Consider the following 23,572-nt stretch of genomic DNA (forward strand, 5'->3'; position numbering starts at 1 on the left):
GTGGTGGTGGGGCTGATCTCGGACAACGACGAGAAGGCCTACCGGGAGGAGGTTGAGGTACTGGAACGCTGGTGCCAGGACAACAGCCTTGCTTTGGTTAAAAGCGTCAGCTAAATGACTAAATGTAAATGTATTGCAGAGTTGTTTACACACCTGCAAGGCCCTCTAAAGGTCAGTCAGGTAAATGCCAGGTCAGACGAAAATCATAACGCTGCTCATTAAATTGCTGACTAATAATGAGATGAAAGTTGTACGTGTTTTAATTGATTAGTTTTCCTTACTTTTGTCTCGCCTTGTTGTCTTATTGTTATGATTTTATATACCCTTTTCTTTGCTTATTTCTGTATGTACACTCGACATGACTGTAAATGAGAGATATGAGGACTGTGTAACTAGGAGAGATATGAAGACTGTGTAACTAGGAGAGATGAGGACTGTGTAACTAGGAGAGATATGAGGACTGTGTGTAACAAGGAGAGATATGAGGACTGTGTAACTAGGAGAGATATGAGGACTGTGTAACTAGGAGAGATATGAGGACTGTGTGTAACAAGGAGAGATATGAGGACTGTGTAACTAGGAGAGCTATGAGGACTGTGTAACTAGGAGAGATATGAGGACTGTGTAACTAGGAGAGATATGAGGACTGTAACTACAGTAGGAGAGATATGAGGACTGTGTAACTAGGAGAGATATGAGGACTGTGTAACTAGGAGAGATATGAAGACTGTGTAACTAGGAGAGATGAGGACTGTGTAACTAGGAGATATATGAGGAATGTGTAACTAGGAGAGATACAAGGACTGTGTAACTAGGAGAGATATGAGGACTGTGTGTAACTAGGAGAGATATGAGGACTGTAACTAGGTGAGATATGAGGACTGTATGTAACTAGAAGGGATATGAGGACTGTATGTAACTAGGAGGGATATGAGGACTGTGTAACTACGAGAGATGAGGACTGTAACTAGGAGGGATATGAGGACTGTGTAACTAGGAGAGATATGAGGACTGTAACTAGGAGAGATATGAGGACTGTATGTAACTAGGAGGGATATGAAGACTGTATGTAACTAGGAGAGATATGAGGACTGTATGTAACTAGGAGGGATATGAGGACTGTGTGTAACTAGGAGAGATATGAGGACTGTATGTAACTAGGAGGGATATGAGGACTGTGTAACGAGGAGAGATATGAGGACTGTGTGTTCTAGGAGATATGAGGACTGTAACTAGGAGAGATATGAGGACTGTGTGTAACTAGGAGAGATATGAGGACTGTGTAACTAGGAGAGCTATGAGGACTGTGTGTAACAAGGAGAGATATGAGGACTGTAACTAGGAGAGATATGAGGACTGTAACTAGGAGAGATATGAGGACTGTGTAACTAGGAGAGATATGAGGACTGTAACTAGGAGAGATATGAGGACTGTGTGTAACTAGGAGAGATATGAGGACTGTGTGTAACTAGGAGAGATATGAGGACTGTGTAACTAGGAGAGATACTGTATGAGAGGTTTAATTTTCTCCCAGAAGTCTTCACCGATCACCTCAAGCTACTCGGCGGTCTCTGTCCATCTCCAGGCTTCTGCGAGAAGGTCATAGGTCATGGGCAAAGCCACGCTACCTGCGTAGAACAAAAGGAATTAGTGCTAATGACGTGGACGCTGATCTGTTGTCGTGCTTTTCATTATGTTCTGGTGGCTTTTTATAGAAGCCCTCCAGGATTATGTAGCATGTGATTAATACACATGATGGAGAGTATTGGGACTGGAGGTCACAGTTGTTACACCAGGGACGTGAAGATTATAATCACTCACATCTGTGTGTGTGTGTGTGTGTGTTAGGGGTGTGGATATTTCTCGATTCTAAGATGCATCGCGACGTGGACGATTCTGCATCGATGCAGTGACAGAACAGAATCGATTATAATAGCCTACTAACGTTGATGTGTTAAAAAAAAAAATCCGGTTCGCTATTTTTTGTCTCAAATGCGAGTGAAACGCTTGCACTGTCGAGTCTTGACTTTAGGCACATAGTGCACATTTACGCATATAACGTAAATGTAACAATAAATAAAACCAACAATAAAAAATAACAATAGAGAACTATTAATACAAAATGGCAAATATATAGCCTACATGAAAGGAATGGGATGTGTCCATTTTATTCCACTATGGCTATATCTACGCAATTGAGTGCTTGTTTATTTATTCACTGCCATTTGCAGTGTTTTTGTAGTGCTTTTATTTATTGAAGGACATCACAAGGACACAACGCCTCATAGAATCATGACTATAAATATTCAACGTAATTGTTAATCATACAAATATTCTTGTATTTATTATCATTGTAATTATGTAGAATCGATATGAACACAATAACCAATGATTTCTCACAAATTAAGCCCTTAACACTTTGAGTGTTTGGTTAATTTACCTTTAGAATGCCGGCCTTTTAAGTCGTTTCCTTGGTCGTTGCACTATGTTTGCGAAGCTGTGTTTGTGTTCTGTATTATAGCTGTAGAGACACGGTGTGGCCCATTTCGACAAACATTACTTGTAGTCCAGTATGGGAATAATAGTTTGTTTCCACACGCTGGAGTTTGTAGTTTATTACACGCTAAACATCTCGCATTTCCAAGATAATACAGTATTTTTTCATAGATCGCGAGATAAAACACGTTATGTGCAATAAGCCCAAACCGTTCTGGCTGATCCCCTGAAACCCTGAATACTCTCATATCAAAGGTATATGACTTGTATATATATCATCACAAAATCATCATGGGGGGGGGGGGGGGGGGTCGTTTTAACTCAAAACTATGATCGCGTTTGCCAAGCATGTTTTTCATCTGTTGAAACAGAACTGTGATCGTTAGAAAAACACGTTTCAGATTAGGTAAAATAGACATAGAATGTACCTTACCTTAGCCAGAAGGTATTCCAAAAGAATAATTCCAAGTGATCGCATCGCCATCGCGATTACCAGTGTATATGTCTATACATTTACATTTACATTTACATTTAGTCATTTAGCTGACGCTTTTATCCAAAGCGACTTACAAGTTTTGTACGACAAGTCATCAGGAAGGGCACAACTCTATCAGCTGAGTAACAATGTTCATAAAGTGTTGAGTGCTACAGTGTAGGTTAGTTTATTAGGACAAGTGCATGACAGTAAGGTTAGTTAGGGTTAGATTTTTTTTTTTTTTTTTTTTTTTTAATTCAGATAATGGTTGAAGAAGTGCGTCTTCAGTCGACGGCGAAAAATTGGACGGGTTTCGGGTGTCCTAACTGGGGTGGGTAGTTCATTCCACCATTGTGGGGCAAGGACTGAGAATAGGCGACTTCTCTTTGATGACCCTCCCGGAGCTTGGATAGGAGTAGGTCTGAGGCGGCCAGAAGATGCAGAGCGTAGGGGTCTTGCGGGTGTGTAGTTAGAGACCATTGACCGGAGGTAGGCGGGAGCGGTTCCCTTTGCCGCACGGTATGCCAGGTCGAGGGCCTTGAAGCGGATTCGTGCAGCAATGGGGAGCCAGTGCAGGTCCCTAAGAAGTGGGGTGACATGGGGCTGACTTCGGTAGGTTTGAGATCAGGCGGGCCGCTGCGTTCTATACACGTTTCGATGGTCAAATACGCTCATGCAACGGTATCCCGAGGCGAGGACTGTGCATTTCTGTCCCGGGAGAAGGAGTGGCCACTCGCGAGGAGAAACTGAAAGTGAATCTGGCTATCAGCCCAGAGCCCCATGCAGTTCAGACACGGGACGATACTGCCACCTGGTGATGGACGATCAGAATGCAGTTCCAAATTGTCGGGACGTGCCTAAATGATGCAGATTGCTCTGGGAAACTGTGTAGAGCGGGGATCAAAGTAAAAAGATCAAACTATCCAAAAACGTATTTATACGTTTATGGCACCCAACGATTCACGCCCAGAAACGTAAAAACACGTTTATGGCACACAATGTGTTAAGAACACAAGCGCTCGCCAATCTATGACTGCTTTTCCGCATTCTTAAATCCTGTTCTTGGCTAAGAACGAATCTCGGATAAGAAACCATTTAGGAATGCCAGAATTGTTGCAGGAACTTTGTAAGTGGAGTTAAGAAGAAATGTTTGCATTTAGGAATGAGGTCCAATATTATTAATTTAAATGGTCAATAAGATGGGGCCCAAGATTGATCCCTATGAGACACCTTTTGTAATGGGTAGAAGATCTGATTGGGCATTTCCCGTTTTCACACACTGAAATCTCTCAGATATATAGCTTTGAAACCAACTGCAAGCACCTGTATCAAAGCCAACACTGTGTAATCTTGGCAATAGAAGAAAATGGTCAACGGTATCAAACGCCTTGGACAAATGACAAATAGGAATGGCTTATTGTAGAGTATCTTACTCTAATGTGAGTGAGGGCTTATTGTAGAGTATTTTGTTCTCTGAAGCAAGGGGGGTTTCTTTGTGGCATCATATATTTTTCTAACGTAGCGATCGCCAGTGGCAATTTCACCTCAGGTGGCAAAGGCCCTTGTTTGGCCTTAATTAGCATTTAATTAGAAACATTTCCACGGCAGAAAAACAAACACGTGACAGGAGTCCTTTGTGGTTTTATATGTCGAAACAAGCTGACCTGATCTTTAAGATAGATGGTAAAGAAAGGTTTGTGAGGTAGGATAAGGTTGTTGTAGGTGAAGTAAGTTTTTATTTAACCTTTATTTAACCAGGCAGGTCAATTAAGAACAAATTCGTATTTACAATGACAGCCTGGTGAGAGGACAAAAGGGCCTCTTGAAGGGTAACGGGGAAAAGGGGACAAAAAAAACTAATACAATTAAATAGAACAATAAATAAATCAAAAAGAATAATCCTGATAAGACTATTGAACACAAACGATGCATACATCACCGAGGTAAGGGAAATAATTAAAATACACACCAAATAAACAACCAAATAAAATGATTATAACAAGGTATGTAAGACATGAAGCAGAAGACAATTTAAATGTCTGTTAAAAGGCTGGATAACAGTTGCAGGTGTGTATAAATAACTCTGCGATAGAGTCCTTGTAGTAAGTAGTGAGGGGGATCAATTTGTCCATTTTCAAAGTATTTTGCATCTCGTTCCAACTGCTGGGAGCAGCAAATTGGAGGATTGACCAAAGGAAGAGTTAATACGGGGAGATATATTGAGTAGCTCTAGTGTTATAGGCAGTAAGTGACCAACAGGTGTATCAAATAAGGAGGGGTCAGACCAAGGAGGTAAATGAGTGTAAGCCAATTAATTTCTCGTCGAGAGTGTAATGATGGCCAATTTACAGAGCTGTATAAGTCACAGTGATGTGTTGAAAAGGGGCATTTGTAGCAAACCTAATTGAGTGTTACAAAACATTAAGGCGATCAAGGACACTCTTGCTTGCATGCATGTACTGTAAATGACATCACCATAGTCAAACAAAGCTGTAAAGAAATGTGAATCACTACCCACTTTCAAAAACACTCTCAAAAGAACACCTACGGGAGACTGCAATTCGAAACTGGCCCCTGCAAATGTCCTAACCCAACCCCCCTCCAATGTACAGTAAATGACCAAGTATGGCTTTGTCAATATTCCAATGTACAGTGTATAGTGTATAGTAGATGAATTGAAAATGGGGGACCCTGATGTAAACAAGACGAAAGTCTTTCTCTGGTCTGCATCCCCTTAACAATTGTATGTATTGAGCTGTACTGTACTGTACCTGTAACTGAGGGGTACAATTCCCTGACTGTATTGATAAGTATGGTATCATTAAACCACTACCTGCTTTATGTACTTTAAATACTGGCCACACAGTACATGATGTAGATATGATGAACACTTTCCCACCTGATGAAACGAAGTCCACACAAATGTATAAATCAAATATTTTATATAGCAAAGGGTATATACAACGTTCACTTAATGACATTTATGATTTGAATGCACTTGTAAGGCAAATGAGTATTCGTAGGTAAATCAACATTGAATGTCCAATCTCTGGTTACGCAGGGAGCAAGTATACAACCTGGTTCTTTAGGGAACTATAGCGATGGTACTTAAATGATTATAGCTGGATACTCTAAAGGGGGGTCCCGCTGGTTGTAAGTCAGTAGGGGGGGGGGGTTAGGAGAGCCGCTGGCGATATCCCATCTGGCCGACGATTTCTTGGGAGAATTCAGAGTGCTGAACACGGTGCCCACAGAACCTCGGTCCACAGATGAATACAGCTGGGCCCTCTTGTAGACGGTCGCTGCCGGTCCACAACGAAGAGACGTGAGGCGACCTCACTCGGGGTAGAGCGCCGTCTCACCTGGACTCCTCTCGGGGGGGTAGTTCCAACACTCAGCAGTGTTGGCTGTTATCCATGGCATAATCAAAGCACCCAAAGCACGTAGATAATCCAAGCCGTGGAGGGCTCGCCGTCGTCCGGGTGAAGTAATCCAATGTACAGGTCCACTCGTCCTGGCCCAGAGCTCCTCGGATGCAAGCACCACACGTGGTCTGCCCAGCCTGGTTAAGACTCTAGATAACGCCAGGAACGATGGGGGTACTGCTCACTTTATAACTCTAACCGAACGATGCACCATACATAATAGACTATTATTAACTTAATAGAAATACGTCCCACTCGACGGTATAGTGCCAAACTATGACAATTCAACTATTAATCCACACGATGTCTCAATGCCTATTCTGAGGCCAAGTAGGCCATACTGCACCACACGTGCGTCGTGGGTGAGGCTTCACGTCTGTTACTAGGTTGGAGGGTAAAGGACTAATGGACTAAAAGAAAGTTCTACTTTACTTGCGCCATATATATATGCGCTGTGAACAAATAGTACCATTCGTATTTCGCCAGACGTATTCCTACGCGGAACCGGGCTTGTAACGACATGTTCGTCGGCACGATTGAACTTGAACCAAGGGGCTTGGCTGCTGGCGCCAGGTTCTCGTCCAATGGTAGAATGAAACTATTATGGGCTGTTAGTAGACTAAAGGGATATTCAGTGTATATGTACAAGGAATATACAGGGGATATCAAACGATATACAAATACTATTAAATATATATCCACAAATAAATATATATATTCGGTTTAATCTGATCCTTCACAACAGTACCCATCCTGCGATCTGTTAATAACGTTTTCAATCAATTCAATCAATCAATGGACATTTGGACTTGGGAGAGTTTAGCAGAGTGAGTAAAGCAGGAGCGATTCCTGTTCAAGAAGCCAAGTCTTGCTTTTATTTTTGATTAACACATTGGGCGCCAATAACGTTGTACAACGGGTTTCAAGGTCATGCGAATTCTGCCAAACCACGTCGTACGACGTTATTGATATCATATTTCATTTTTTCGCCATGGTATCCATAATTCCCTCACCCAGCCTCGGCTGATGCAGTGGGAGCCTGCACAACTCTGCAACGCTTCAATACTGCCGCCTGGTGGATGATCGGGCGAGTTACAACCGGAAATGGATCTCTGGTGATCTCCGTGCATCTGGGAAATGCGTCCGGCACTCACATATTGTTGCGGGACTCTAGACACACATCCGTGTATATGGATCGCTGCCATAACTCAATAATCGCTATGATTTGGGGCGTTTATTATTATTATACAAACCGGAAATGGATCTAGTAGATCGCCGTCAAATAAGTGGGATCTTTTTCCTCCAGTCTCATCGGCGAACGGTAAGAGGACAGTAACGTTACTTTCAGCGTGTTTGTTTATTATTATTAATGCAAACTGCTCTGATCAATATATCACCCATACTACATAAAGCACTGACGATCACGGAATTATAAACGACCCCCCCCCCCCCCGTTCATCCGCGCATGATGAGTCATAACGTTTAGGATCATGTACAGTTGACATTTTTTATATAGCGTGTATCGGCAACAAACGGCAGTTGATAATCTATATATGTGTTTATGCCTATAACTCACATTCTAGGAATGACTGCAGAAAACGATAAAAACATTTATATTCTAGACGGTATTTTCGTATGAATCTATGAATGAAAAAGTATAACGTTCCTACATCCTGAACGATAGATAATCGATGTTGAATGGGCCATAGTAATGTCAATTTAGCAATACAATTTAAAAAGTTATAGCCCTGCAAAGAAGGTGAACATCTCCATAGGCTTAGAGTGGTGGCAGAGAGTGGTATGAGACGGGCAAACTACGTGGCAGTTAATGTGTTAAAGGAAAACTCCAACATTTTGGGAAATTAGCTTATTTACCATCTTCCCTGGAGTTAGACAAGAAGATACATACCTTTTTTGTCTCTGTGCGTGCATTTAGCTTTGGGAACAGTCGCTCCGTTAGCGTAGCTTAGCTTCATCACTGGAAGTGGGGGGGGGAAATAGCCTGACGTTCCCTTACAGTGTATACAGTCACCAAATACACTCCAAATACAACTCCAAAACGTTCATGTAAACATGTTGTGACCTGTGTATTTCCCACGTGGAGAAATAAAAAATTATTGAATTAGACAATTACGTTTTCTAAGCAAATATACTCGGAACTATTTTTTGCCTAAGCACTCGTCTCTGCGCGCAGCCAGTTATTTCTACGTGAAGCCGTGTTTGTCGACATTCTCATTCATTCAAAGGATCCGAACCGATTGAAGTTTATGAATACCATGACTTAAAATCCTCTTACCTTGACGATTAAAAGCCTCCCCAATTTAGAAAACAGTAATCCAATGGCTGGTATTGATAATATAATACTAACTACTGCACGTAGCTAACCGGAGCTAACGCAGAACAGGACGGTCAGTAAAGCAAATATGACTTCCTTTCTGGGGTTTTCTAAATAAAAGTGCAACGTTTATAGCAGCGGAAAACATTTATTTTGTACATTATCTAACGTTAACACGAACCTAAACTAACTTTAGGTTAGTTGTAACGTTAGTTTAGGTTTGCGTTAACGTTAGATAATGTACAAAATAAACGTTTTCCGCTGCTATAAACGTCGCACTTTTATTTTGAAAACCCCAGAAAGGAAGTCATTATATTTGCCACCTTTTGTTTTAGATGTGTTCAAAATAAGCTTAAGGGTGTGTTCACATCTGAAAGTCCAGGGATAGTCCGGACTTTCTAATTTGTTTACAAATTAGATCCGCACCAAATGTGAAAATGATACATTGTTTAATTTTGGTCTGCGTTCACACTACCCTGTTTGGTGCGGATCTAATTTGTAAACAAAGGACATGCTGTCGCCAAGTCGTTCATCTATTGGACTATAGCACTCACAAACGTAAACAGTTGCCGACAGTGTCTCTTGTGATAAAGCAGAGAGATACTGTCATTACGAGCGTGGCGCAAGTCGACTAGAGAGTAGAGATATAGAGAGAGAGCGAGAGAGAGAGAGGACGAGAGAGACTGTCCGCGCGCGGCGCCAGTCTAGAGAGACAGAGAGAGGAAGAGAGAGAGAGAGGCAGAGAGAGAGAGAGGACGAGAGATACTGTCCGCGCGCGGCGCCAGTCTAGAGAGACAGAGAGAGGAAGAGAGAGAGAGAGGCAGAGAGAGAGAGAGGACGAGAGATACTGTCCGCGCGCGGCGCCAGTCTAGAGAGACAGAGAGAGGAAGAGAGAGAGAGAGAGAGAGAGAGGCAGAGAGAGAGAGAGGCAGAGAGAGAGAGAGAGGCAGAGAGAGAGGACGAGAGAGACTGTCCGCGCGCGGCGCCAGTCTAGAGAGACAGAGAGAGGAAGAGAGAGAGAGAGGCAGAGAGAGAGAGAGGACGAGAGATACTGTCCGCGCGCGGCGCCAGTCTAGAGAGACAGAGAGAGGAAGAGAGAGAGAGAGAGAGAGAGAGAGGCAGAGAGAGAGAGAGGCAGAGAGAGAGAGAGAGACCTTTCCTTCCTGCGTAAGCTGTCAACTACTAGACAGCTCTGCATAGAAGCAGGCGCAGCTCGAGATGCGTTGTTGTTAGTTTGTTACAGAGCTGGTCCACGCTGCTATTATGAAAAATTATGTACGCTTTTTTTTTCTTTATCTGAGAGAATGTCCGCGAATGTCCTCCTCACGCAGGAGAAAGTTGGGGGGTCCGCGCGCGGCGCAAGTCTAGAGTAGAGAGAGAGAGAGGAAGAGAGAGACTGCATCTAGAGAGAGAGAGAGGGAGGAAGAGAGAGAGACTGTCCGCGTGCGGCGCCAGTCTAGAGAGGAGTAGGCTACTTTGCTTCCTGGATTAGGTACTATAGTTCGATTGAAACGAACCGAGTCCCAACTTTTCAAGAGGACCATGGTTCGGTTGTTTGGTCCTCATTATAGTTCGGTTTGCGTTCATACCTGTACAAACCAAACGGACTATCGATCTAAAGGGACCATGGTCCACTTAAAGGGACCATGGTCCACTTAAAGTGGACCAAACAGAGTAGGTGTGAACGCGCCCTAAGACTAGAGAAGGCAGCCTCTATACAGTACTATTGAAGCTGTGTTGAAGAGAGTGCAGAACAGCATCACACAGTGTGTGTGTTTGTTTGTTTATTTGTTTGTGTGTGTGTGTGTGTGAGTTATAGGCCACTGATGTAAAATATCATAGAATGTGTTGACCCACAGCTGTTAGGTCGACAAAGTGAGCGTTGAACCGTTACAATGGCAGTCCCATATTGTGTGTGAGTCTGTCTCTTTATTTTCCTATGCTTGTGGGGACCAGATTTCAACACAGGGACGAAAAACAAGATATTTGCTGTCTTCGTGGGGACATTGGTCAGACCCCCACAATGACAAGGGGCTGTTTTAGGGTTAGGGTAAGGGGTTAGGGCCGGGGTCAGGAACCTTTTTGACTGGGAGAGCCATAAAAGCCAAATATTTCTAAATATATTTCATTGAGAGCCATATAGGATTTTTTACGTAAAAGTAAGGCATTACCAGCCAATCTACAAAACAGGTTTGTCCTCGTATCACAAAATGGAGAGCATAGAAGGGAAGGTCATTTTAAACATCAGTGTGCTGCACGGACAACCCTGACACAGATGTGTATATCAGTGGTGGGAGGCAAACTCTGGAATTCTCTTTATAATGAGTTGAAGTACTGTAAAAATATTTTCCAACTAAAAAAGACTTTTAAAGACAGAACAATGAAAACATGAACAGCAGGTATACATTTCTCTGTATCTGATTTGATTTATTCTTAGTTTTTTTTCTTAGCGTTGCTTCCGGCTTGGCTGGTCGTTCATACTAATACAATTGGCAGTATTAGAGGGTGGGAAAGCCGGTGGGTGGGGATTGGACGTTGTGGACAGCGACTCCTACAGGTCGGTTGGTGCGCCTGTACAGCAGAATCAGGAAGTATCGGGGGCAGCGTGAGCCTCCCACGCGTTACTCCTCGCCACTGAGAGATTGCGCTGTTCAGGTGAAAAGATGCGACAGCTGCCTCCTCGTGTACCGGAGGGGACACGTGATGCAAGGCTTGGTCCTCACTGCAGCCGACCAGTGGGAGGCATGGTCTAGCAACGTTCGAGACAGGGGAGGGGAGAATTGAAGGGAGAATTGGTGAGGCGAATTTGGGGATGGGAGAAAAATAGAAAAATAAGGAGAAAAAGTGGATAAAAAAAAAAGAATCAGCTGGTCTTCAGGTTGAAGATTTTTCATTTCTGTCCACTTGTGTTCCCTTCGCCAGCTCTGCTCGCTGTCGTGCAAGTCTTTCCAACTCTCCATTAAGTGACTTTAACTTACTCATCCACATGTCTGATGCCTTCAGGTCAGCAACTTCCAGCTCAAAGTCTCCGATAGAGACCCCGGGGATGCATGTCAGGTCGATTTTGTCCACTGCACACTCATGTGGATGAGTGATGAACTTGAAAAGACCAGTGCGCTCACGAAATTCTCCAAATGTGCTTTGAATGACTGCAGGAGATTGGACGTAAAGCCAGCTAGCTGCTGGAGATCCAGATGTTGGGTGGAGTCACTTGCTAAGCATGCATCTCTAAATTGTTGCAGTCTTTCAAAGTGCAGAAGACGACCTGTTTCAATGTCCCTGAGAAAGACTTCCAGCTTGCTTTCAAATGCAAACACTGCTTGTTGAAGGGATGAGATTGTAGGGATGCACCGATCCGACTTTTTCAGTCCCGATACCGATACCTGGGTTTGGGTATCGGCCAATACCGATACCGATCCGATACCCATTGTCCAAATATGTTTTCCCAAAAAGTAAAAAAAAAATGTATAACTTTATCCAAGTTTTTTTATATATATATATATAAAATATATATTGTTTTTAAGAATTGTAAAGGATCACAAGTTTTGTTTTTATTAAGGATCCCCATTAGCTGGTGCCATGGCTCCCAGCTAGTCTTCCTGGGGTCCACACAATACATAAAACAGTTAATGCATAGATCAATACAAAAGATAAAAACAAGGATTTAGTATATAGCAAATAAGATACTTTCACAGATGCTATAGATAGAAATAAAAAACAAAACAATTAACTAAAAACATACAATAAATATCAATTTTTAAAGATACAGAATGAGAACTTGTAGGCTAATAGGCAAAAACCCATACACAAATGCAATACACATTAAGGCAACAACTGTAATTGAGATTTGAGTTTCTTTTTAAAAATCGATTTACTAAAAGTGTAGAGATAACTAGGTAGGTTGTTCCAGAGTGTTATGCACCTATAAATAAAAGACCGCTTTAAAGCATTGGTTCTAGGACGAGGGAGTACAAACTGACCATTTCTGGCCCCTCTTGTATTATGGTCTTGTATAGAGCTTCTGTAAACAAGTTGCTCAAACACAAAATATGGAGTCTTGCTGTTAATGACTGATTTACACAATACAAGTGAGTTAGACGATAACCTTTTTTCAACTGTGAGCCAGGAGAGACCAGCATGCATACGGTTGACATTGGACCTTAGTGAGCAACCCAAAGCCAACCGTGCTGCCCTGTTCTGGACTACCTGTAGTCTCCTGATCTCACCTTTGGTGGCAGATGACCAGATCACCGAACAATAATCAACATGACACAGGACTAGACTCTGAATAATCTGACGTAGAAGAGGACGATCAACAAAAGAAGCACATTTTCTAACAATGCCTACAGCTCTTCCCATCTTTGAGACAATGTTAGTGATGTGGTTTGACCAAGATAGAGTACTATCCAGTGTCACTCCAAGGAGCTTAATGCTTTCAACTTGCTTAACGATGGAGTTACATGAATTTAAAATAAGCTTTGGGTTACAAGACAACCCATGCCTCGATCCAAACACCATGCTTTTTGTCTTAGAGATGTTCAGTACAAGCCTGTTAGCTACTATCCAATCATTCACATCATTAAGTTCTCTGCTCAGGACTTCATTAAGCATACCATTTGATGGAGAAGCATAATACAAGGTGGAATCATCTGCATATTGGACCAATTTGGCATTCTTAGTAGCCCACGGTATGTCATTGGTGAACACTGAGTAGAGCAGAGGCCCTAGGGAGCTCCCCTGTGGAACACCAAACTTCTACTACTAGATAAGCTGCCATTCAAATAAACCTGCTGAGATCTGGAGGACAGATAACTCTGCATCCACATCAAAGCCAGGGGATTAAAACCATAACATTTAAGTTTATCAATCAAGAGAGAATGGTCAAGCACATCAAATGCAGCACTGAAATCTAAAAACACAGCTCCCACTATCATGGAGTTATCAATAGCTCTGAGCCAGTTGTCAGTCATCTGAACTAGAGCAGTCGATGTGGAGTGACCAGTTCTGTATGCATGTTAAACTGAAAATATTCTTGGATTTGTGCAAAAACACACTTTTCCATGATTTTGCTTAAAACTGGTAAAATGCTTATAGGTCTGGAGTTGCCCTCATTAAAAACTGATTTGGAGTCTTTGGGTAAAGGAGTAACCTTAGCCTCCTTCCATCTCTTTGGACATAGTCCCACTTGTATACATCTATTAATAATATGACACACTGGACTTGCTATGATCGTAGCAGTAATTCTCAATAATTTACTATCCAAGTTGTCTGTGCCAGCTAACTTGCTGTCAGGTAGAGCCTGGAGTAACCTTTCAATATCACTAACCTCAACCTGTTTAAAATCAAATTTACACCCTTTATCTTTCATTATGATATTCTTAATTATGTTATTTGATTTTGTATTGTTTGAGATGTGCATTCCTTGCCTGAGCTGAGATATATTACTTACATAAAAATCATTAAAATAGTTGGCAATATCACATGGTTTGGTTAGGACAATTCCATATGACTCAACAAAAGGTGTACAGACATTGGATTTTCTACCCATAATTTGATTTAAAACATTCCATAGATTTTTACCATCATTTCTCACATCATATAACCATTGTTTAAAATATTCCCTTTTTCTCACCTTATTTAACTTTGTGACTTGATTACGTAAGGAACGGTACTTTTGTCTGTCATCTGCAGAACTGGAACACACCGATGCTTTTTTGGCTATGTCTCTCTCATTCATTAAAATCCTTAAGCTACTATCTATCCATGGGGCTGGTTTGTTTCTGACTGTGAACTTTTTTAACGGAGCATGTTTATCTGCTACACTCATGTACCTCAACATAAATAAGTCCAGTGCAACCTCTGGGTCATCCTCACAACATACCTCCTCCCAGTTTATACCCGACATTTCATTAATAAAACCTTCTACATTAAAACTCTTATATGACCGTGAGACAATAATTTTTGCTTTGGCTTTTGGGACCTTCGTCATTCTGGAGACTGCTATGATGTTGTGGTCACTGAAACCTACAGGAACAGAGACTGCCTTTGAGCATTGGCCTGGCACGTTTGTATAAATATGATCAATACATGTAGATGAAATGCTACCATCCTTATCTATACTTATTCTAGTGGGAAGATTGACAATTTGTGACAGATTACAAGTATGTAATATAGAGAGCACCTTGTTCCTATTGGTACATGGCTTTCCCAACCAGTCGACATTCATATCCCCAAGTAAGAATATTTCTCTGTTTTCGTCCGATATCCTATCGAACATATCACACAAATCATTAACATATGTAGCATTTGCACTCGGAGGTCTGTAGAAACTGCAAACTAGAATTGGTTTGAGATAGGGCAGGTGAACCTGCACACAGATAGCTTCAATGTTGTCCTTCATCAGATCATATCGTGTTTTGACAGGTAATTGATTCTGAACATAGATTGCCACACCCCCACCAAACCTGTTTCTATCTTTTCTAAAAATATTAAAACATTCTATAGTTACAGCAGAATCAGAGAAGGAATCATCAAGGTGCGTTTCAGAGATGGCAAGGATATTAATCCAGTTAGCTTTGACCATACATTCAATTTCATAGCACTTATTTCTTAGGCTACACACATTAATATGAGCTATAACCAAACCCTTATACAAGCCTAGCTTAATACAGGAAGTATCAGTAGGCCTACCGACCATAAAGCAATAGTCTCAATGGGTTTCAAACAGTTGGTTGTTGATATATAGTCTATCCACTACAAGGGCGACACGTTTGTTTAGGCTTCGATGTTCTTTCATGATAGGATATAATAGCTTACGTCTTCCATTGATCTCGGGAGGAAATTGGTCGTTCATGCCAAAGGTGGTGTTCTTTAACTCCCTGCCCCTACCCTTGACAAGCTCCTTCTGCTGGTGATGCTCAAAACGAGCCACTATTGCCTGTGGTCTGTCCCCTGAGGGTTTTCCCATTCTGTGTACTCTAGAGAAGGTGATGTTCTGAACAGTGTCCCTAGGCAGTCTTAGCTGGTCTGACATAAACTCCCTTATGACTGTTTCACAGTCCTTGCTCTCCTTCTCTGCTATCCCTGTAAAAACCAGATTGTCTTGCATAGACCTACACTGTACATCCAGAAGAGATTCCTTCAACTTCCTGTTGTCTATCTCAATTATGTCTACTTTGTTTCCCATGTATTCCACCTTTCCTTTCAGCTCAGCATTATCCTTGACCAGCTCATCAATTTGTCTCTGACTGAACTCCAAGCTTTCTTTGAGGCTCTTAATTTCCTGCATCATCAAGTCCAACATATCCAGTTTATCAAGTCTCTTATTGATGGCCTGTAATGTTAGATTCATGTCAACCTCTCTTGTCAGCGCTTCCTCCAATGAAGCTTCCTCTGCATCTTCAATGTCAGAACGTGATCTTTTACTCAGTTTGGGACTTTGTCTGAATGTTACGTTTCACAGGCTTCTGTTGCGACATGTTGATATTGTCGTAATGTGTGTTTTTGATTTGTTGTAAACAAAGACAGAAAATAAACTTCATTCAATTAATAAACTGTATGCCTCACTGTCACTGTGTGGAAGAGACTGGCATCATTCTTTTGTGCAAGGCAACATCAGGCTTGACTTAAAACATTACTTTCCTAACTTAGTGAAACTAAATGTAACAAATTTACACATAGATATAAATGTACTGAATGGTTATTTCTTATTTTATTTATTATAAAAATAAATCCGATAATTATTTATTTTTACCGATACCCGATCCAGCTATTTTACTGATATCGGCGGCCGATACCAATATCGGATCGGTGCATCCCTATGCGATTGTATGTCAAATACCTTGCATTTTCACATTGAGCTGGTTCAGGTGGCCAGTTATGTCCACGAGATAGTGAAACTGCAGGAGCCAGTCAGTGTTGTCTAGCTCAGGATGCTTGACGCCTTTCATTTCAAGAAAAGTCCGGATTTCACTCAGGCAAGCTGCAAAACGGCTGAGCACGTTCCCCCTTGACAACCAACGCACGTTGCTGTGTAAAAGCAGACCGGGATACTGATTCCCAACTTCTTCTAACAGAGCTTTAAACTGGCGATCATTTAAAGCTCGGGCAACAATAAAGTTGACCACTCGAATGACCAGCGACATCACCTCACCAAGCTCCTGGCCACACGTCTGAGCGCAAAGCGCCTCCTGGTACAGGATGCAATGAAAACTTAGGATGGCTCTCTTTTCATGTTCACGGAGAAGCGCTACAAATCCTTTGTTCTTTTTTATCCATCGGTAGTTTTTTTTCTTTAGCAAACTCCATGAAAGCCGTGAATAAATCCTCTCCTCTTGTTGTCCCTTTCATTGGCAAAACAGCCAAGCTTTCCTCACGCAGTGTGTCACCTGCAGCATACCTGGCAATTATACTGCACTGAGATAGATGGCTAACGTCTGTTGACTCATCTAACGCGAGAGAAAAGTATGTCCCGGCGTTTATGTCCTTAATTTGTGTTTCTTCGACTTGATTTGCCATCATGATGCTACGTTCGTGCACAGTTCTTGCTGACAGGGGCATGTCTTTTATTTGTTTGATTATCTTGTCTTTATTTGGGAAGTCATCAAACAGTTCATTGGCATCACCACATCAAGCATGAATGTTTTGGCATACTCACCATCTGTGAATGGCTTTCCATTCCTTACTATTGCCAAAGCACCCGCAAAGCTAGAGGAATTCCCGTCACCTTGCTTGGTCCACACACGTAGTTGCTGCTGACTCGTCTGCACTCTCCGCTGTAGCTCCTCGCATGCCCTCTTCCTGCTGTCCCCCGCTGGATATTCCGATGCAAATGAAGCATGGCGCGTATCGAAGTGCCGCTTTATATTTGTCCGTTTCATCGATGCAATTTTATCATTGCATATTAGACACGCAGATCCTGCTCTCTCCACAAATGCAAATTCCTCTGTCCACGCAGCCTGGAATGCACGATAATCATCGTCTTTTTTTCTTTTCGCCATCTTTTCCGTTACAAGGGTTGAAGCGGATAAACTAGTTGGCTATCTGATTAAATTGATTTCTTCACCTTTACAATGACCCGGACATGCTTCGCGAGCCATTGGTTCCCGCCCGACCCACGGGTCACCCATGAAATGTATCTTCAAAACTAATTTCTATTTACTTTAAAATGACACAGTATTATTAAGAAATATCACAAGTATTTTAAAATCAGTTCCAAACTCTGTGTGTGTGTGTGTGTGTGTGTGTGTGTGTGTGTGAGAGAGAGAGAATTAATTAAAAGTTTTATTTAAAATGGACACCACAGCTACATTGGACCAGTCACAGTGGACAGACCAGATGTGTTGTTTTGCGTGTTTATAGCACAAGTGCTAGTTTTCAACACTAGTCCATTGAGGCTTTTCTAAAAGATAGAATAAAATTAACAGTATAATACAGAATTAAAATCAGAACAAATCAGAACAAATAGTTACCAGAACAAGAGTCCATGATCAAAATAACAAACCCAGTCCGCGTCTACATATGTGACCACTGCTGCTTTGATCTCAGCCATACCTTGAGTCCTCTGCTGAAGACGTTGGCATTGGACTGTTTTAAGCCAGTAGGCAGAGAGTTCCATAAGTTTGCCCCTTTAACAGAGAAGGCAGATTTAACAATGAGTCTAATATTACAGAAAATTACAAAATTGTCAAACTTGAAAAGATTGTGCTTACTCAAAACACCTCATTGTGAATGTATTACCTCTTACTCACCATGTAAAATCCTCTGACCCACTTTAAGCTACTTAAAGTATCTATAGCTGCTAACATGTTACTATAATGTGTTACTATTATTTTATACAGTACATTACTGTATGTATTATTCGATTATACAGTACATGTTACTGTATGTATTTATTATTACATAATACATGATATGTTACTATATGTAGTATTCTATTATACAGTACATTTCTTTTACATTTTATTTGACCAGGTAGTCACTGGTGAGACCTGGTCAAAAAACAAACATACAAGACACAGACATAGAACATAAAAGGAAGAGTAACACAAGGAGATGAATCTGAGCAGACAAGATTGAATGGTATTGTTACTGTAGGTACTAGTAGTATTATTATATTATACAGTACATGTTACTGTATGTATTATTTAATGTATTTCTTATTGTATTATACAGTAGTAATAATAATAATGTATTTTATTTATAAAGCGCCTTTCAGGACACTCAAGGTCGCCGTATAACAATTAAAAACAGTTCATTTAAAATCACAATCAATTTTAAAATAAAATCAGACATACGCCTGCCTAAACAGGTGGGTTTTGAGGTGGGTTTTAAAACAGTATGTTACTGTATAGTATTACTATTGTTATATTATATATTACATAGTTCTGTCTTCAGAAAGCTTTATAAGAAACATAGTTGCTGCCTTCCGAATGTTTTGTAAGAAACAATTTATAAGAAACGTATAGTTCTGTCTTCAGAAAGTTTTATAAGAAACAATTCTGTCTTCAGAATGTTTTATAAGAAACATATACAATAGTTCTGTCTTCAGGAAGTTCTCTAAGAAACACATGGTTCTGCCTTCAGTACGTTTTATAAGAAACATAGTTTCTGCCTTCAGACAGTTTTATAATAAGATGTTGTTATTACATATACGGCAGTTCCAGTTTACTTTGTGAGCCCACTGTTGGTAGGTTGGAAAGTCAATAAGCATCATGAACATATTGGGGCCTAAATGTACAATGAAAAGGCTGATCTTCTATCTTCTCTTTACAGGACTACCCAGACGCCTTGATCTCTAACTACTATGTGAGTTCTTCATCTGTAGCTGTTAATGGCATGGATGGTTATGGCTGGACACTATACCAATATAAAAAATGTTGTTGTCTATTTTTGTTATTGTATTGTGGGAAAGGGGAGGGTTATAATCGTGATTCGTGATGCAATAATTCTTTTGTCTAAAGATTTATTGTAAAAAGTAAATATTAAGTCACAAAATAATTTCTTCATTTGATTTCAGCTGAGAACGTCAAATGACGATTCGTTTTATTTTGATATTGCATCACACGCACCGGTACCATGCAGTCTATTATGATGGCATCAGTTTGATTATCTCAGGTGATTGTCTGTGCCTAAGAAGATATTATGATATACTGTATATCATCAACGGAAAAAGTATGAATGAATACCATGATTTCTTTCCCCCCATTATTGCCTAACCAGCCCAGCCTTATCGATTTGCATGATAACCGTCAGTTTCAACCAAATAATAACCAATACATATTAAGTATTTTAACGGGATACATTTTCTAAGTCTGAATATTTTGAAGATTGTTCACGTGTTGTTTTTGTTTTTCAGCTATGGCCTCCTGTCCAGATTGCTAATTTCTACTTCATACCACTGCACCACAGGTAAGATGACTACCTAATCAAGGTGTGGCTTAATTAACTCTCAATTCGCTTTCTTAAAGGAACATGCCAACATTATGAGACATGCGCTTACTGTCTTGAAGAAGATGGATACCAATTTCCTCGTGTTCGGTAGAAAGCTATCCTAGCTTAGCACAAATTAATGGAAGCATATACGGACTACTAGACTAGCTGTTGGCCAAAAACACCGCTCCCAGAGTTTTAAGCTAGGCTAGTGGTCCGTATCCGCTACCTTTAATTTATACTAAGCTAGGCTTAGGTGTCCGTATCCGCTTTGATTCATCTGTGCTAAGCTAGGCTATAGCTTGCAGCCGGATAGCTTATTGGTATCCATCTTTTTGTCTGACTCCAGAGAAGACGCATTTCCCATAATGTTGGCATGTTCCTTTAAAGGATAAGGCCTGTGTAATTTGATTATCTTATTGTCAACATTGCCTATGAAAAGACCAAAACCTACAGTGCATTTCTTCTACTTACAAGTACGGTCCATCCAGCCAACACCAGATTATAGCTCATATGCTCCCAAGATCCAACACTGAACGGCACAGTCCTTCATTCCACCAGCCAGACTATACAATGCATCACTGTGCCTCACTGCTAGTGCCTCACTGAGCACATAATGACAGTACAAACTCTGGTCATCTTCCTGGACTTTTTGACTTGTGATTTTTTACTTTTACATCAACGCTTTACTTTTTATTACTGTATATATTTGGCTGTATATTTTAGAATGTATATCCCTGACTGTATTTTTATTCGTATTCGTGATTTTAGATTTTCGACTACATAAATGTTTATTGTATGCAATCTGTAGTGCTGAATTTCCCTCAGGATCAATAAAGTACTTCTATTATATTCTATTATATTCTATTCTATATCCAGACATCATAGAACTCCATTGTTGGAGCGGGCATTTTACTTTCCTGGAACTACTTAATGTTTTGCTTCGGAAGTAGTTCTGGTTCATAATAATAATAATAATAATAATAATAATAATAATAATAATAATAATAATAATAATAATAATAATAATAATAATAATAATAATAATAATAATAATAATAATAGATTCAATTTGTACCACACTTTATATTTGTGAGAATCTCAAAGTGCTACAGGAGATAAAGATATAAAGTTAAATGAATAAAACAACCAATTAAATGGAAGAACATAAAAGTAAAATAAAATAATAATAAAATGAATAGAAGTAAAAATAAAAGTAAAAGAAAAATTCAGGCAAAAGCCTTGTTAAAAAGAAATGTTTTTAGGCCCCTTTTAAAAGCCTCGACGGATTGTGATGCTCTCAGGTGGATGGGGAGAGCATTCCACAGTCTGGGTGCAGCTTAGTCCTGGGGGCTTTGAGGAGGTAGGCTGTGCCGGAGCGGAGGGAGCGTGAGGAGGACTGGGGGGGTGAGGAGTTCCTTGAGGTAGGCAGGGGCACCACCGTGTACGCACACAGCACGGCTCTGTGACTGGTTTTAGATTTAAATCTAACAATGGCGTGTCTATGACTTCTGGATACGAGCTACAATCTGGTGCTGGCTGGTTGGACAATACTTGTAAATACAAGAAATGCATTGTAGGTTTTGGTCTTTTTGTTGACAATAAGAACATTTTATAAAATTACACTGGCCTTATCCTTTAAAGGGGAACTCCAACATTTTGGGAAATTAGCTTATTTAACATCTTCCCTGGAGTTAGACAAGAAGATACATACCTTTTTTGTCTCTGTGCGTGCATTTTAGCTTTGGGAATAGACGCTCCGTTAGCATAGCTTAGCTTCATCACTGGAAGTGAGGCAGGACAGTAGCCTTACAGTGCCTTACAGTGTATTGCAAGGTCTGACATTGACCAAACTTGATATGCATGACCTTGGTGGGCTCTAGGTCAACTCCTGAAAAGGGGGTCAATGTCAGACTTTGCAATCAAAAGTTAGGGGGCTAATAACCCTTGCCATAATTTCAGTGCGCCCCCTAACTTTTGATTGCAAGGTCTGACATTGACCCCCTTTTCAGGAGTTGACCTAGAGCCCACCAAGGTCATGCATATCAAATTTGGTCAATGTCAGACCTTGCAATACACTGTAAGGCACTGTAAGGCTACTGTCCTGCCTCACTTCCAGTGATGAAGCTAAGCTATGCTAACGGAGCGTCTATTCTCAAAGCTAAAATGCACGCACAGAGACAAAAAAGGTATGTATCTTCTTGTCTAACTCCAGGGAAGATGTTAAATAAGCTAATTTCCCAAAATGTTGGAGTTCCCCTTTAAGAAAGTGAATTGTAGTTGCAACAGAGAAAGCGGCAAAAATTTACCTTGCAAAGGTCAATAAGGTAGGAAATGTTTTCATCTTGTAGATTATAGAACAGCAATAAAGAACTCTAATCTATTTGGGTGGAAATGTAAACATAAAACACAGTTGTTTACAAGAAGACCCAATTGGATACCTTTAGTGCGCTTGTAACACTTAATGATGAAAGCAGATCTGTCACCAAAGTGAAAAATACTATTTTGATTTCATCCAGCAGTATAGATATATTCACATAGAACACACCAACATCTACCAGCAGTATAGATCCATTCACATAGAACACACCAACATCTACCAGCAGTATAGATCCATTCACATAGAACACACCAACATCTACCAGCAGTATAGATCTATTCACATAGAACACACCAACATCTACCAGCAGTATAGATCCATTCACATAGAACACACCAACATCTACCAGCAGTATAGATCCATTCACATAGAACACATCTACATCCATCAATGATACTGATGTCAGCAGCTCTCTGCTTGTAGATTGGCTGTGGTCCAGATTGTTGCTGTCGGCTGGAATTCCTACCTGTCCTGGAAGGCCAATAAGATGTAGAGGATTGTTACAAGACCCGCCCCCAACCTCACACTACACACTACCTATTGTGACCATTCTTGTCTTCATTGATGTTTCTTAATTGTGCACTCTTGAGTCTGAGTTCGAAACACAATCATTTCATTACCTGCAATGCCCCCTGTATGTATTGTTGTGTATTTTACAAATAAAAATCTTGAACTTGAACACCCACTACTTGTTAATCATGATAGGACTTGAATCTATAATGATCTGTCTGAGGTAGCAAACTTCATGACGTCTTTCATCTGACCTGCTAGCCTTCACATGCTAAAGTCATGATGTCTTTCATCCAACCTGCTAGCCTTCACATGCTAAAGTCATGATGTCTTTCATCCGACCTGCTAGCCTTCACATGCTAAAGTCATGATGGCTTTCATCCAACCTGCTAGCCTTCACATGCTAAAGTCATGATGTCTTTCATCCGACCTGCTAGCCTTCACATGCTAAAGTCATGATGTCTTTCATCCAACCTGCTAGCCTTCACATGCTAAAGTCATGATGTCTTTCATCCAACCTG

At 40.8% G+C, this 23,572-nt stretch overlaps 1 protein-coding gene across 1 annotated transcript in view; it reads left to right on the plus strand.

Moving 5' to 3' along the window:
* mpv17 (mitochondrial inner membrane protein MPV17) overlaps positions 1 to 23,220 on the plus strand; it is a 42,192-nt gene extending 18,972 nt beyond the window's left edge. Inside the window, exons 6-8 of the mRNA XM_084313856.1 lie at positions 19,505 to 19,537; positions 20,088 to 20,140; positions 22,965 to 23,220. Of these exons, the coding sequence (XP_084169982.1) occupies positions 19,505 to 19,537; positions 20,088 to 20,140; positions 22,965 to 23,034 (156 nt within the window). The 3' untranslated portion in view covers positions 23,035 to 23,220. The remainder of the gene's footprint in view (positions 1 to 19,504; positions 19,538 to 20,087; positions 20,141 to 22,964) is intronic.
* The last annotated feature ends 352 nt before the right edge of the window (positions 23,221 to 23,572 follow it).

Source organism: Notolepis coatsorum (genome assembly GCF_963971535.1).
Source record: "Notolepis coatsorum genome assembly, chromosome: 5".
NCBI classification, from domain to species: Eukaryota; Metazoa; Chordata; class Actinopteri; order Aulopiformes; family Paralepididae; genus Notolepis; species Notolepis coatsorum.